Source organism: Scylla paramamosain, chromosome 4 (genome assembly GCF_035594125.1).
Source record: "Scylla paramamosain isolate STU-SP2022 chromosome 4, ASM3559412v1, whole genome shotgun sequence".
Taxonomy (NCBI): domain Eukaryota; kingdom Metazoa; phylum Arthropoda; class Malacostraca; order Decapoda; family Portunidae; genus Scylla; species Scylla paramamosain.
In genome coordinates this window covers 1,410,144-1,427,130 of record NC_087154.1, presented here as the reverse complement: position 1 = coordinate 1,427,130, position 16,987 = coordinate 1,410,144, and the positions used below count along the sequence as shown (strand labels likewise).

At 38.9% G+C, this 16,987-nt stretch overlaps 2 protein-coding genes across 3 annotated transcripts; both read left to right on the top strand.

Moving 5' to 3' along the window:
- Positions 1-5,599: 5,599 nt before the first annotated feature.
- On the top strand, positions 5,600-8,398 carry LOC135098262 (uncharacterized). Of its 2 annotated transcripts, none has more exons than XM_064000530.1 (2): positions 5,600-5,756; positions 7,216-8,398. In XM_064000530.1, the coding sequence occupies exon 2, from the start codon at positions 7,223-7,225 to the stop codon at positions 8,186-8,188; it is 966 nt and encodes a 321-aa protein (XP_063856600.1). In that variant the 5' UTR covers positions 5,600-5,756; positions 7,216-7,222; the 3' UTR covers positions 8,189-8,398. The 2 variants fall into 2 exon arrangements, with proteins under 2 accessions (XP_063856600.1, XP_063856606.1); XM_064000536.1 differs by having other exon boundaries at positions 5,707-5,841.
- A 1,467-nt stretch (positions 8,399-9,865) lies between these two features.
- LOC135098254 (cytochrome P450 3A41-like) lies at positions 9,866-16,306 on the top strand. The gene is made up of 7 exons (XM_064000523.1): positions 9,866-10,006; positions 13,216-13,423; positions 13,794-14,481; positions 14,681-14,899; positions 15,070-15,130; positions 15,424-15,614; positions 15,721-16,306. Exons 2-7 carry the CDS (start codon positions 13,244-13,246, stop codon positions 15,885-15,887), a joined length of 1,506 nt encoding a protein of 501 aa, XP_063856593.1. The 5' UTR covers positions 9,866-10,006; positions 13,216-13,243; the 3' UTR covers positions 15,888-16,306.
- Positions 16,307-16,987: the final 681 nt, after the last annotated feature.

Genomic DNA, 16,987 nt, shown 5'->3' with positions numbered 1-16,987 from the left:
TGGAATTAACACAAGTTTCAATCTCATGCAGAGTAGTATCTAATTCACATCTTGACGTGCACCTGACTAGTAGTATTTTTCCTGAAAGACAGTTTTACAGACCCGACCAACTGCTCCCACCATCCTCCCCACTATGGAGCATGAGGCGTGATGAATTTCCACTGAGGTGCTAGAGAACCATAACATGTTCGTATTTGGTTGGAAACACTTGCTACATCATCTTGCTGAAAACCTACAGATGGCAAGTATGCAGTTTGTGTGAAACAGAGAGTCAGGCAGTTCTAAGTGTACTGCACAAACAACAGTACAAGTAAAAAGTAAAGAATACAGCTTCTTAGATGGCAAATCTACATAGTTGAGATCCATTACAATGAAAGGTGGAGCAGAGTTAATTCTTAGTCCTGGAAGGGGAGCCACAGGTTGGCTACATTGTTGAGAATAATGTCTACAACAAGTAATGCTCTCAAAATACAGTTTTAGCAAGCTTTCTCAGTCCCACAATCCAATACATAACTACTTTTTGGCTTTAGAAGATTATGTTGGAAGCAGACCAGTAGCTTACCTATATGACAAAAAAGAGATCACCACAGGATGCTTATTCTCAAGGCTAATGTCAGCATTGTCTAGCTGACCCTTAACCCTCAAGAGGCCATCCTCATCTAAAAAAGGGATCAAATTTCCTAAGAGCAGAGCTGTTATCCAGAGATTTACCCCATTGTAAAGCCATGATCTCTACAGAATAATTGTCCCTTGGCTAGATCCAATTCCTTATAAGACAAGGGACCAGTATACTTTTCAGATTAAGGTCTGCAGTTACTTATGGATCTATTTACCCAAGCAAGAGTATTGAGAGCTTTTGTGAAATTATCTTACCGAGAGAAATCTACCACAGTACAATCCACAGATACACAAGCCACTGGTCTGTTTTCACAACACAATGCCACATTAAAAGGCAATATATCTGCTACCTCATCCTGCAGTATGAGTGCAGTGCATTCTCACAGGCATGCTGGACCATTCAGCCACATAGTGCATGATGTAAGGTCCTCAACACATAAGCCTCTGGAAATCAAATCTGCAGGTTTATTCATCCCAGGGCAATGGTGCCGCAGAGTAGAGGGTGTTAAACTTTGAATCTCACTTACTCTATTTGCCACAAAGCTCTTCCATCTCCTTTAATCCAAACTAATGTAATTTAAGAGTCAGTCCAATAATTAATAGGCATATTATTTAGGTGAAGGACAGCTTTGATAAATACTAACAACCTTGCACATAGTAGGGCACCAAGTAACTCTAATCTAGGTAATGAAATTCTCTTAGCAAGAGCTACCCTTCCTCTGGCATGAACAAAGGACACTTGAAAACCATCTTAACAGGGAACTCTCAGGTAAACACAGGTACCGTACACATTTCCGGAAGCAAAGGCATGCAGCTTCCGCACCTCACCGCATCTTCCTGGAAAGTAACATATAGTAATTTCCCATGACTGAAAAAATTTAATACTTTTGACCCATTTCTGAAATTTAGTCATTAATTCCTCTGGCAATGTCTCATCCCATGAAAGGCCAAGTCTCCATATCCCTTGGTAAAGAATTTTTGCTGACATTATAAATGGACAAAGGAGACCAACAGAATCAAAAACCTTAGCAATAAGACTGAGTACTGTTCTCTTTGTAGAAGCCACTTCATGATTTCCTAAATCTAGAAACTCAAAGGAAAAAAAATCCTTAGTGAGGCACCAGTGTACCCGACCCGTGACATGCTGTTTTCATTGAATTTTTGCGTCAAAATCTTGCAATGCCAATTCCACTTAGAAAGGGTCGCACCTGATTTACCATGAACAATGTGCTTCACTAAACTTAGTAGAACCATCCTCACTGCTGTTAGCTACTGACAATCAATCATCACCATAAAGATGATCCCTTAGTTCTCCTACTACTTCTGACTACAGAAAAGACTTTAGATGATGTTTAATTGCTGCATTTAAAAGAAAAGGAATACTCTTATTTTCAAAGAGGACTCAGACAAATCTCATGATGCAAACATCATTCTGAAAATTCCAAAGGAATCTGAGAACGTCTCTGTCTTCCCTTCAAATATTTATCTGAAAGAAAGCCTTTGTTATTATCACCTGATAAAGCAAAAAGCCACTGTCTAAATCTGATGAAAACCTCCACAAGAAGCAGATTAAGAGAAGGACCCACTTTAAGAATGTCATTTAAAGAAATGCCATTATAGTTTAGTACAGAGGCATCAAAGACAGGGTTAACTTTGGTGGTGGAACTGCATTCTTGGATTACAGGGCAGTGTGGTAGGTAGTATATATGTAGGAGAGGAGCTGGTCATCTCTCTCTTGCCAGAACTACTTCACTGATGCCTTCCTGTTCATAGGCCTAAAACATGGCATCAAACTCCTCTGAAGATTAAGGTTATTTTAAACTTATCATCCAGAACTAATGACCTCTTTCTGGCAAGATTTTCATTACTATGTATATTACTCCTCACTGCACCAGATTTCCAGGAAAGGACAACTTCATACCTACCATCAGCAAACATTGCTGTCTCAGAAAAGGCTTTCAGAACAAAATCAATCACTGGATTTAAAATGGTTCCTTTGGACCAACTGATTCTAAGTCCCAAAATTTATGCAAAGCTGCTTCTGTAAAACCACATCTGGGAAACTACTCCATTCCCCCAAGTAGAGACTACACTGAAGCCCAACAAAGCCCATCCAAATACTGATTTTTGAGCAACTATAGTGGAACCAGATTAACTTGGTACTTAGGGTGTTAACTGTACCTCTTCACACTGTTGCCACCTCAACTTTGGAGTGACCTGACCCGACAATAACCAGCAAGATGCAGCCTGGGGGATTCATGTGTCAAGGACACTGGGGCAGCAGTGTCACACAGCCCATACGCATTGCCAAGTGTACTGCAAGATGTACTGTGTCGTTGTTCCATCATCAAATTGAAAGACATTATGAAAAAAATGCAGTCATATATAACAATTTATAATTTTGGAATAATTAAGGCAAAGGATAACTATGAGAAAAAGAAAGGTGTTCATATGCCAGTTGACTGCAAATTTGACACCAATGTGGGACAGGAACAGCCAAAACCACAAGCATTAAGTTAGTCTGGCTCCAGTTTAGCCCCTTGCACCTCAAGCAATTGTTACAAATTATATATTTCCAAAAGGCTCCACTTCCTACCAAAATATCAACTATCAAATGTTAGTTGTGTACATATTCATCAGCACACTGAATAGAATAAAAAACATACAAGTTGTCAACTGGATCAGCAGGGTGTATAAATGGTGCATATATTGTTGGTATTTCTAAAGCATGGAGAGGCTGAACAGTACCATGACAATCCATTAAATTCAAATCATAAAAAAATGTTGCTAAAGATAGGATCCTTACATCCTCCACAAGCAGAATATCAAATAGGTTCAGACTTATTTAGGTTTTACTTTCTTCACCAAATTGCTTGAAACAGAAGACCTTTCTGCACCTGAATCAAAGAGTAAAGTAGCTTTAATGCATCTGCCCCAACCACCACATGCCTTCATCTTTGTTGTAGGCAAAACACTACAGGTTTATGTCATACAAACCTTAGACTCGAGATTACTTTGGGTTACACTAACCACTTCAGTAGGTTTCTCACTGATGCTGCTTCCTGCAAATTCACTTTCTTTAGCAGGCTAACACTAGTTTTTTTTGTTTTTTTTTCACTTCCTTTAGCCACTGAATTAAATTTAGAGCAAAACAAAACATTGTGATTTCCTTTGCACTTAGCACACTTTACTTTACACCCCTTAGAAATGTGTCCCCTTTTAAGGCACTTGGAACACAATTCAGCAAAGCAAATTTTCTCCTGCTCTATGGATGAAAACTATATCACACTTCCTTCAAACGTATCATATATCACAAATCCAACAAAATAATAATGCAGGCACATTATTAATTTAAGATACACAGAACAGATAAACCAGATAGCTAAGTAATGTCAATATCTCAACAAGAATACAACAAAGAAAATAGTTAATCTATTAGCTTTTAATTTAACAGGGCACTCAAGAACACTTAATGTAATGCCTGCAGATCCAACAGGCTGTGGTTAGGTTGTAGCAGGTGGGATGATGCCTACAGAGGACAATACAAATGACTGTACTAGCGCCATGGCAATAATGGATGCAGTGTTGGAAAATGTTGAGTTAACAGGCTGGGAGAGGGAGAGTCAAGAAAGTGGAGTGAACTGTGATACTGGTGCAAGTGGCCATACTGGCCCTTTCCTTAAGGAATCTCTAAATTAAAATGACCTGATGAAAAAGGTGGTCTGAGCAACAGCACTGTATAAAAATGTGTGCAGTGAGACTGTTGCCATGTTTATAAAGCCTGAGGCCTGCTCTATCCATTTCTCTGCATCTTCCCTTCATGTCTTTTTTTTTGCAATCTATCTTGAGCTCCACCAGACACCATGCTTTCTCTTGTTCCATTTGTTCACACCAGAGAAAATTCATATTGAAGTGCCACTTACATCAGGAAAAGATATTTCAATATCAATTATATTTTAGTCTGGAACCCTCTTCCAGAAACACCTGTAGCCATAAAAGGAAGAATTCATTCAAGACTGCATTCTTACTATCTGGGTAATCCTCTGTGTAATTGCTGACTGCTATTAAGTATTCAGTTTGATGTACTGCCTTGCTAGAATTACACAATTTCCAGTCCTACAATGCTTTTTATACATCACATACATTAGAACCTTCTAGCCTTTCTACGAGGCAAAAGCATGCCATCAATTGAACGCGTTTCTTGTCTTTGCCACTGCTGGCGTGAGACTAATGAGTGAACCAGGCCATTACATCACTTGTACGCCAAACTGTCATAGTAGAATGGTCTTCCACTACTCACCTAGAAGATATCCATGCAGTGTCCCCACATGGAAACCGTACAACGCCCTAATGCTTCCTTCTGCCGCAGGTAATGAGGGGTCCTTAATGCACGTGTTTTGCTGACCCTCGCACTAGCTCCACGCGGTGATGGAGACTGCCCGCCTTCCTTCACTACACACATACACGCACACCACACACTGTACATATATCATCCGTGGAGCCAACATACGACAGACACTTTAAATGAAAGATGTATTACAAGTACACACAATAAGGAAACGAAAACTCACGCGACAGTTTCACACACGCCTCACAATATCTGACGCCTGACAACATGATACGTGACGTGACTGACTGAGATTGATTGTGACGCTACTAATTTCAAGCCTCCCATGTATCCAGTTCTGATTTAATATATCATAAAAAGAATGGTGTTCTACAGTACATGATTGATTACTAGTATAAGTCGCAGAGTACTAAGGTTTTCCTCTTGCTAATCAGCTGGGACGGTTCAGACACATGGATGACTTGTATCGAATGAATATCATCAGTATTGTTTATTGAGTGAAGTAAAATTTGAATAAGGAAAGTATCATAATTTTACAAACTGACAAAACTGGGCGTTGCATTTGTTACGTAAAATTAAGAAATCAAGCATTACCCACGTCGAAGTCATCCCGCTCCAGTAAACAGTGAAGTGTAAACTTCACACAATAAACAGTGAAGGCTAAGGGCGTGCCGTGTCAAGTTTGTCGTTTGCCTTTCTCGGCGGAGAGCCATACACGAACTCTTGAAATTTCTCCGGCAAGTGTAAAATTTAAAAGATAAACAGAAGAGAATATCTTAATTCTAAAACAGTAAGTAAACCCAATACTTGTAACGATATGCGTGTGGCTGCCAGGCTCTGAAAAGCAGCAACAGCAATGATGACTACACTATATGGTAATGATAATAATAAGCTAGTAATGACAACAATGTAAAAGTAAACAAAGCTGACAACAACAACAACAACTATTACTACTACTACTACTACTATTAATAATAATAATAATAATAATAATAATAATAATAATAATAATAATAATACAAAGGAATTGCAGCATCTATTATAATAGTATGAGCAAAAGCCATGTTAGGAAGGTTAAGCTACAATAAGATTCAGTGAACGGTCATTGCACGTTCATGAGCTTCTTTTTTCCTCTCTTTCTTTCTTTATTTATTTATGATTGTATTTTTTTTTTATTTCTTACTTTTCATATCCGTATGTCATTTATATAGTCTATACGTTTTTTTTTTTTTTTTCGGTATTTAGGCTTGATCGATATTCTCGTACTGACAGGTACTTAAGTAGCTAAGGTAACTAAAGGATTTATTTACACTAAAGGGATCAGCTGCGTGATACAGACTCGTAAGATTCAGGATGCGTTTTCATTCACTAAGATTCTGAAATTTCTCTTGGAAAAGGAGAAAATATAGACACACACAGAACAAAAGAATACTTTACGTAGGCTATGAATTAGGAAATATTTAAGTAAGTTTGACTCGATTATAGGTTTTATCTTAAACACATAATATGAATATCTAAATACGTTACTTGAATATATATATATATATATATATATATATATATATATATATATATATATATATATATATATATATATATATATATATATATATATATATTGTGTGTGTTTCAACTCAATATGTTATAAAGTACATCAAATTTTAATTTCTTATTGTATTTTTTTTTTTTAACATATAAGTGAAAATTCTACCATGAAATCCATTGGTAATCGTATTTCTCTGTTTTATGAGATGTGTGACAAGCATGATAATATTTAGAAATGTATACTTCTTTTTTTTTACTTTAAGCATTACCCGCTGTTCAGCTACATGGTACAGGATGTACTGATGCTGTTATGAGAGGATGATCTTAGTCATCGTCTCACTGAAAGGCCCTTCCCGCACGTGCTGGGAAGGGCTACGGTGTTAACAAGGTCGTCTGCATTGACATTATAATAAGTACTACTTTCATTATTATTATCATCATTATTATTATTATTATTATTATTATTAGTAGTAGTAGTAGTAGTAGTAGTAGTAGTAGTAGTAGTAGTAGTAGTAGTAATAGTATCATCATCATCACCATCATTATCATCATCATCATCATTAGTGAGGTCAATGTGAGAGAGAGAGAGAGAGAGAGAGAGAGAGAGAGAGAGAGAGAGAGAGAGAGAGAGAGAGAGAGAGAGAGATTATTATACCATTGTTTTGATTATTACCTTGTGTCACTAACGGTTCTCCTTGTTCCAGCCTCAAGATGAAGAAGTACTTCAAAAGAACCAACACTCCGCTGGATACAAACATAGTCTTCCTGCACAGACTCTTGATCGCCGTCATGCTGGCATTATTCGCTTACTGCAATTACGCACAAATGGAACGCCAGAGCCCTTCCTGCTCGGGGTCTGGAACCATCAACCTGGAACACGAGAGGAAGCTGAGAGTATGCATTACTACCGCGGCCTTCGTTGAATACAAAGGACAGAAGAAATACACCAACGGATTTGGCTTGTATCTTCCAGGACTGCTTTTCACCATGGCGTTACTTTATTTGATTCCTCTAAATTATCAGGACTACTATGAACACCAAGCGCTGGTGCGACTGTTCGAGGAAGCCCCACTCCTTCCCACAGTTGCGGCCGTCAGGAACATCGACGCCGCCATCATGTACAACGCTGGTTTGCTGAGCACTCGAGTGCGTCTGTCATGGGAGTGTTTAGAAGTCGATCTCAGTTGTCTCCTGCTATTAGACATGATATCGTCTACTAGTCTCATGACTGAAATTATCGCGGGAGGTATAACAGAAGGATGGGACTACGTGATGGACGTGTGGCGTCTGGCCTATCCGACCAACATCAAGTGCGAGATCGGACCACAGATGGTGTACGCAGCCAGCAACACCAAACATTACCGGTGCATCATCCCGCATAACGAAATTTTCAAGTATATATGGATAGCGACAGCCATTATCGTCTTATTTGCAACATTTCTTAGTTTCTTCTCGTTTGTCTATCACATAGTGCAGATGTTTCCCTGCAGACGCAGACAGTTTTTTCAAGGCACTGTGGACATCGACGCCGAGACACTGAACACGCTGGAGAGTGAGCTGCCCGGAGGAGATGACAGTCTGTTTCTCCTTAAGTCGTACCTGCTGCGGCTACCTTGTAAAGAGCAACGCAAGCAAGTAGTGTGGGAGCTATTGAATATAATTAAAGAGACTTCGTGATGAAACAAATAGTGTTTGCAACAATAATATTTTTTGCTGTTATTTCGCGAAGGATTAATGTTTTGTAGCAATGACCAGTTCATTAAAAAGAAATACAAGTTATTTAACTTAACTTGTAATGAAATTAGTATGTACATTTATTTGTTCGACTTGTTAGTTGACCATTAACTGAACTGTCTTTCACCTTTCAAGAGTAAGAAATAATCCAAATGATATAATATCTTTTTTGGAGTGAGCTTTTCATATTAATAGAATTGTTAGCTTCTTATACTACCTATTTATTGAGTTATTCTTATTTATAGTTTTCCACGAAATACTACAACTTCTTCGTATAATCCTCCAAGGAAATCTTCGTCACATTGTATTATTTTTGTTCATGAATGAACGAAAATTCATATTATACCGAACAATGGATTATAATTTGCTAGTTTCTGGCCTTAATTATCATCTCCTCTTGTGAACTTTGCACATATTATGATCAATAAATCAGTTTATAATTATTGTTTATATATTGTAAATCACTGATTGTGCATTCATAGTATACTGTATGTAGGGATAGACTGGTTCAACTTTTGGATACTCTGTATGACACGCATGGTGAAATCTGCAAGGGAAAGCAAAGGATTTGTTTAATCCACCAATACCGAACTGTGCTATAGCTAAGAAGCCCACGACATTGCCTCATCTCTCATCTCGGTTAAGTAATGGTTATTGCATGAGTATAATTGTGAAACGCGACAAGGCGATTAAGATAAAAATATTTTTAAAGTACCATAGTGTAATGAAAAATCCGAGAGCAATGCTGAAGTGAAAATTGAATCCAAGCAACAGTCCTTTACTGAATCAGGTCAGGATGGGACTCATCTGGCTTACTGACCTGGCAGCAAGGAGTCTGAAAGAAAATGAATATATGGTCAAGGGACAGCTCTGTGTGAATGGAAAGGCAGAGACCCGAGAGTTGCTCTATTGAGTCCATAATCTTGATCCAGTAATTGGTTATTTCTTCAGTGAGGTGGACAAGGATTCACTGCTGTTATATATTCTTAGTTCTGAGCTTTCATGAGATGTCATGCTCACACTATGGTACAAATCAAAGAATTGCCTGGACATGCACTCATTTAGTAAATCTGGAGTTTTATACAACTTCAATCTTAATTTATCTCTTCCAGTGCACATCAAACTAGGGTAGCGGTGGGAAAGCGGGATTTAGGATAGGAAAAGTAAGTACACAGCTCGTTGATTCTGAGTCGCCGCATTAAAGATGTATTTTCCAATCCTGGTCTGTATTCCGAAACTGCGCTATAGCAATATTCAATGTAAAAAAATAAAAATAAATAAATAGATTAATAAATAAAAATGAATAAAATAATAATAATAATAATAATAATAATAATAATAATAATAAAAATAATAATAATAATAATAATAATAATAATAATAACAATAATAAACAGAATAACAACAACGGTGACAACAGCACCACCACCACCTCCACCACCACTACCACCACCACCACCAACAACAACAACAACAACAACAACACCAACAACAACAATAAGAACTCCAGTTTTCTACCTCCTCATTAAAGTGAACGTGAGGATTTGTGTGTGTGTGTGTGTGTGTGTGTGTGTGTGTGTGTGTAGAGAGAGAGAGAGAGAGAGAGAGAGAGAGATGGAGGACCTGAAGAGATTTGAGGTGATAAGTGCACATTGCTTTTAGAGGCACGCTGGAAGCCACTTAGACAGGACCCCTCATGCAGCGACGAAGGGAGGCTGCATAACTACATCAAGGAAACCAGTTACATTACATAATTTCCTGGTAAGCTTCATCTCATTACCAATACACATTTGTCTGTTTCTTATAACGCGGTTTCAGCCACACCTGTCGGCCTCGCAAGGGATTGTAAGGTGTAATGACTAGGTAGTGCATAATGCCATCAAACAAGCCATTTGTTGATTTGTCTCTTATTAGTCTAGCATTTATGGCAGTCGATCCTTCAGTGAAGTGGTGTTTAGTGTGGTCCCAGTCTAGTGCTATACACAACACATTTACCTATTCATACGTTGTGTTTTAGCAAGTGCGGAAGGAACAGTGTCAAACAACTATGTTGCCTGAGCAGATAAGATGAGATAAAATCATGACTTATCGTCCCTGTTTTCCCAGCGAAGAGGTTAAGGTCATCCATCACGAGAACGATAACCAATATTGTTCTAATGATAAAGCCACTGGTTTGATATTTGGCTCCTCCCTCGAATGACTGCGTGTTTAAATCAACTAGAATTTCAGAGCCATGCTCGTAATAAATTCTTGCGGAAAGAGTTTTACTGTAGTGTGGATAGTACAATACTTTATATTTAAATGCAGCTGCTCTTTTGCATTATTGAGACTGAAAAGAAACGAACAATTAAGGAGAGTAGCATCAGACTTACAATCACAGCGCCTCCTCGCTCACCGTCCTGGAAGTATCTTAACCAAAGCAACAAGTATCTACGGTCGACTCTCCTAATGAAAAATCAGTTCAGACACACAATCCACCGTCGTCTACGCGGCTTTTGAGATTTGTGTAAATTACGAGATTTTGCAAGGTTGCTCATATGGCATTAACGCGAAAATTTCTTCATTGATTCATAATAGTTAAAATAAATACAAAAATCTGCAACGAGAAAGTCATCCTTGAGGCAGCCAGACTAGTATTTTGATGTGGAAATATCTAAAGGACAATAACGTACAAAAGTAGACTGATTTCTATCACCTAAGAATTGCTTACGATTAGTAAATAAGATAACGTTGGGTATTTTCCTGAGATAATCGATATCTTCCTAGTATATCAACGAACCAATTTTTTGCTTCTTATGAGGAAAAAAAAGTTAGTGATATGAATTGAAGCCAAGACAAAACTTTTTTTATTTTTAATTCTCATTTCACTTTGTTTTATTTACTTATCTATTTATTTATTTATTTATTTATTCATTTATTTATTTATCTTACTCATTTATTTGTTTATCTACTTTTTGGTCAATATTGTCGACACAACAAACTTATATACTCGTACCTCACGGTAATCAGAATCGCCGATGAATTTTCTTTCGTACCTCTATTATCCTCCAAACTTATTCCAATATAAGTAAATCGAGTCAGAGCCACGCACTGGGACGCTCACCCGAGTCATGTAAGGAACAATTTAATAGGCTTCCATATTCTAATCAGTTGTCCCTGCGTCACCGGGTAGCAAACACCATAGTGATTAAGAGGCAAAAAATATGTGGTAGGTACAGAGGCCTGAGTGCAAATTAAACAGTATGTAGGTACTCAGCTTTGAGGCGCGAGAGAAGGACAGACTAAGTGAGAAGTTCTTGCTTGTACCTAGATACATTTTTGCATTGGTGTAGTTCGTATCAGAGACGAGGGCACATTGCCAAAAAACTGATAATTTGAGCTGTTTATTTCAATACTCTAAAGCAGATCTTTCTCACTGTTTCCTACTTATATCGTTTCCCTCTCCCCTCTTCCCTCCATTAGAAAAGTTTACTCCCTGATGAAAAACCGTCCTCTTTCTCACCTTTCTCACTACAGGCCAGTTGTGCTTACAGCCTGTGACGTCTATTTTTCATTTTTACATCTCTTAACTTCTGCCTTTTTTTCGTGCGTGTGTGTAACTCTGACGATCTGGAGCACTTCTAGTTTTTATCCATTTCTTTAAGTATCTTATTTTTTTCCTTCACTACTTCTCTCACCTCATAACACCACCAAGGTGTTGTCTTCGTTTTTGTTGTTCTCATTATCTTCATTCCAAGAGTTTCACAACTGATATGCATTCTCTGCTTAAACTCTTCAATTGTTCCTCTATGTCACATTATGTATCGATCTCTGTGCCTCTTCTACAATTTTCTCTACAATTTCCTTATAACATTCTGCTTCATTGAGCTTTTTTATTGCTAGTCTCTTTCTTCCAGGTTTTGTTCTTATATTGTTTCCTTAGTTTCAGTTTTGCGATCACTCATTTATGGTAACCGCTTGCTGATGCTGATGGAATAATTTTAACGTTGCAGAATAACTTTTAGTTGTTAGTAACAAACACGTCAATCACAGAATGTTCTGTGCTCCTTTGGTGTTCATATTCCATCTGTACCAAGTCCATTTGTAGGCTTAGATTCCAAACCAAGACGCGTTTCTTCATCTTTTAATTTTTTATTTATCTATTTATTTATATTATATATTTATTTTTTGTCATTTATTTATTTTATTTACTTATTTATTAAATTATCTGACTTCGTATTTTATTCATTTATTTTTTTCATTTATTAATTTATTTTCTATTTATTTTCTATTTTATTTTATTTCATTTCATCGAGAAGCCCCAGTTCCTGATCAACAGGATTGTTTGATGCATTAAGTATGAACTAAAATACTAAAAATCATATTTAAGTACATTATAATACTGCACGTAGCATACTTCCATCAGTGGTATGTTACTTTGTTGATGATACTGAATCTTCATGTTCAATGCGTTAAATAATCCTGATCATATATATCTAGTGTAACTCATTGATGTATTTCCAGGCAATTTTCAGGTAATTAGATGGAAGGGGACGCAGCCTCCTCCTCTCAATGTACAAATCACATATACTCGGCTCCTCCTCTCAATGTACAAATCACATATACTCGTACTCGGTGTCCTGTGCTTTGGTGACGAGGCTCCAGTAACTTTGAAATATTATACCGTGCTATTGTACACTTTGGAATGTTGAAGGCCTAATAAACCATAAAAAAAATATAATGAATAAGTAAATAATTTAAATAGATTAGATTTGATAAAATCAAACGAAATTAAATTAAATAAATAACTTTTTTTTTTTTTTTCCGGCGTGCACACAATGTGGCGTGAACCAAATTCACTCTTTCTCTACACGCTCGTTCCTGACCCTGTCATCTTTTTTGCCTCGCCATACATCACAGTTTTCAGCAAATAAAATGTAAGGCTACAAAAATGGAGACCCCACAAAGCATCGCTGTCATTCCTGTGCCAGACTCAAAGCAACGGAACGCTGGTGTGGCATGGAAGTGGAGACGTGGTTGCTGCTGGCGACGGTGGCAGTGTTGGCCTGGGTGTACTCCAGGTATCGCCACAGCTACTGGTCCTACAGAGGCGTGCCCTCCCCGCCTACCTTACCCTTCCTCGGACACATCCACAAGTCGTTCTTTGTTAATAGAACCTTGTGGGAGTACAATCAGGAGGTAATGATCACTATATACTTTGATAAATCAATGTATTCATGATTAAGCAACTATGATTATGATGCAAGTCTCTTTTACCATGGAAGGTGTATACGAAAAGAGTTAGATAGAGAAGGCTGTGGAAGAGAAAAAATGCACATAGTATTGTTGTCTTGGTGCAGAGAACCCTACCCCTGCTGGTCCTAGAGTAAGGCAGCTAAGCACACCAAGGCAGTAGTTTTGGTGCAGCTCGTAAGTTACCATCCTGCAAGCTGGAGATTCTGTGCCTTCCAGCGATATTACTTATACGTAGTGTATTTCGGAAACTTCTGAAATTTTCTGAACTACATTGTGAATATAGGTAAAAACTTGATTTTTTTTTTTTTTTCAGAATTACATCGCGTTTTACAATGCGTCAAAGTGTGGACTGTATGAATGGTTCACTCCTTTGTTGGTGATATGGGATCCTGAGCTCATTAAGAATGTCTTCGTTAAGGATTTCAACTACTTCACGGACCAAAGAGATTTCACGGGTTTGAAGACTGGCAGTAAGAGAGATGAAATGGTGCTGGAGATGCTTTCTCTCAAAAATGGTGCTGAGTGGAAGAGTCTGCGGGCCATCATGACGCCCACCTTCACTTCAGGCAAGATCAAAAGAATGTTCTCTTTAGTGAGCGACAAGGCCGATGCTCTCGTCAGTTTCTCAATGAAACAAGCGGCAGAAAACTCCTACGTAGATATGAAGAATAACTTTGAACGATTCACTATGGACACAATTGCTTCTTGTGCCTTTGGTATTGAATGTAACTCTCTGATTGACAAAAATGCGGAATTTCCTCGCAAGGCAGAAATAGTCTTCAAGATCTCAATACAGACAATGTTAAAAATCGCACTCTGCAAGATCATGCCGAGGCTCTTCAAGTTAACCGGCCTCAGTATAAATCCTCCGGAGACAGATTTCTTCATCGACGTTGTAAAGCAGACTATTGCAGACAGAGAAACTGGAAAGAAGCGTGGAGACTTTCTGGACCTGTTGCTGGAGGCACGGGACCAATCCGACAACCTTAGCAGTAAACTCGGTAAGACTGATCCACGACCAGTCACTGCAGACATCTTAGTGAACATATGAATGCACGTACTTCCTTGAAATACAAATGTAGTTATCGAGATAAGAGTTATTTGAATCATCTCTCTCGAGCATTCAACATCAACGAAGCTCTTGTGAGAGGGTAAGTTGAAGTATCTTGAAATATGTTCCTAAAACCATGGTTACTGCAGTGATGAACGACATCAGTATGGTGGCGCAGTGCTTGTTGTTTATCGTCGGTGGATACGAAACCACTGCCTCCTTGTTGGCTTTCTCATGCTTCCTGCTGGCCAAGCACGAGGACCAGCAGCAGCGCCTGAGAGAAGAGTTGCGGGGAATGGTGGCGGAGCACGGGGGTATCACCTACCAGGGCATCATGGAAGCCAAGCTGCTCGACGCCTGCCTTCAGGGTGAATAAAGTATTATAAGTATTTTGAGCTGACTTCGGCGATCGAGTCGTGAAGAGCTGTGCGTGTATAAAACACTAACGATTGCTTTTTAACTTTAAAAAAAAAAAATGTAAGCAGCGGGAAGTTCATTTGCGACACTTGATTCTTTATATTTTATATTTTTCTTTCAGAAACTCTTCGGCTTTATCCTCCTGCCGTGATTCTAGAACGTGCATGCACCAAGACCTACAAGTAAGTATGCAAGACGATACCAAAAGAAAAATGTTTAGATTATCCACTCAAGCCTCTCACTACAATTATAGCGGGACATACTGCGCATCACCATCAGAATGATAGTTATCTTGTATTAAATAGAGGGTTCCAGTAAACAAATTAAAAATGTCCATCATTACGTTCCATCGCATTCCGTTGAGTACAAATACTACATCGAAAGATTGCATCTCAGACCTAGTCACGTAACATCAGTGAATGAAGTAAAACCTAAAGGCAGTGTGGAAGCGCAAATGTGTTGTATGTCTACCTAGGTTACCCGACACTGACCTGACCCTGAAGCCAGGAGACCTGGTGCAGGTGCCCATCTGGAGCATCCACCACGACCCCCGCCACTGGCCAGACCCTGAGGTGTTCATTCCAGACCGCTTCTTGCCTGAGAACAAAGGCAACATCCAACCCTTCACACATTTGCCCTTCGGGGTGGGTCCCAGGAACTGCATAGGTGAGGATCCCTCAGAGAGGACTAACTGGTTCAGATATTTTTGGCTCCGATCGCTTCAGAGTTTTTTGGTATGCCATAAAGTAATTTCTCCTTTTGTTGCTTACAGCCATGAGATTTGCTCTTTTGGAAGCTAAGGTAGCCCTATCTAAGCTGCTGTTGGAGGCAGAGCTGAATGCGGCGCCGGGACATGAAGAGGTAGCCTTAGAAACAGCTAATGGCCTGCTGCGTCCCAAGGAGGGTGTGATACTCGTGTTGAAGCAAGTCAAGAAGTGAAGTATTGTTCTGTGGACCATAATCTGAAATACTTCTGCGCCGCACCTCCATTACTTTCAAAAGGCTCTAGCTCAAGTTCCACAGGTTTTTAAGAATGCTTTTACGGTTCTAGTGACAGATTTCTACAATAGTGACAATTTCCACAATATCAACAGGAGAAACACTTTTGAGAACCATGGTAATAATCTCTGTGGCCTCTGAAAATAGTCGTGACAAGAAGAAAAAGCATCCCTGAATAAGGCCCGTTGCATCGCTGGGACACACTCAACACCAGTGCTGAGATGACATAGCAGTACACACTTTTGCTGTTGCGTCTCGTACTTCAAGAACCCAAGTCTCAATGGTTTACGTCGTTGTAGTCCTCCATTGTTAATATTCATCTGTGTTGCCTGAGTATCAACATCTTAACTATCTCATAATCAGTTTTTTTCTCTCCTTTTTTCCCCTCCCCCTTCTTCAGTGACCTACTTTATGCGACCATACGTTCCTGGCTAAACCTAGTTGCTAAATTACGTCATATACCATAAACTTTCGGGAAGAGTACAGAAGCAAGTGACAAAACAAACAAGGAATACATAGAATTCTGTTTGGGACCGGCACCTCAGTGGGCCTTTTTTTTTTCCTTGGGCGGTGCCCTTCCTACATAAAAAAAAAAAAAGTCGTGATAATTACATTCTACAGAGCAGGTAGAAATTTAACCATTAGATTGACTCCCGACGGCTGCGTTTTTTTTTTTTTCCGGGTTTTGTTGCGTTAATGCTGCCCGAGGACAGTCTAATCAGATGCGACCAAGATACATGTGATGTCATAACACGGCGAATGATATCTTTTGAACATGGCTGTGGGCGGTTACTGACGCTCTGCGCGGCGAGACATCATTTCTTGAATTATAACGAGCAGTCTTGACCATCCTGTCTCTTGGGATGACTATGTGCTACAAACAACTCACCACAAATTAGCCCGTGTGACATAATGTAGTCTTGGCAACACTTCTCAGGCGAGACTGAAAGTCTTCCCATGGCTGGGTGAAAGCGGTCAAATATTGTCATTTTGCTGCTAAAAGTTGGCAGCCGACATCTAATTACTCTCATTATCGCCGC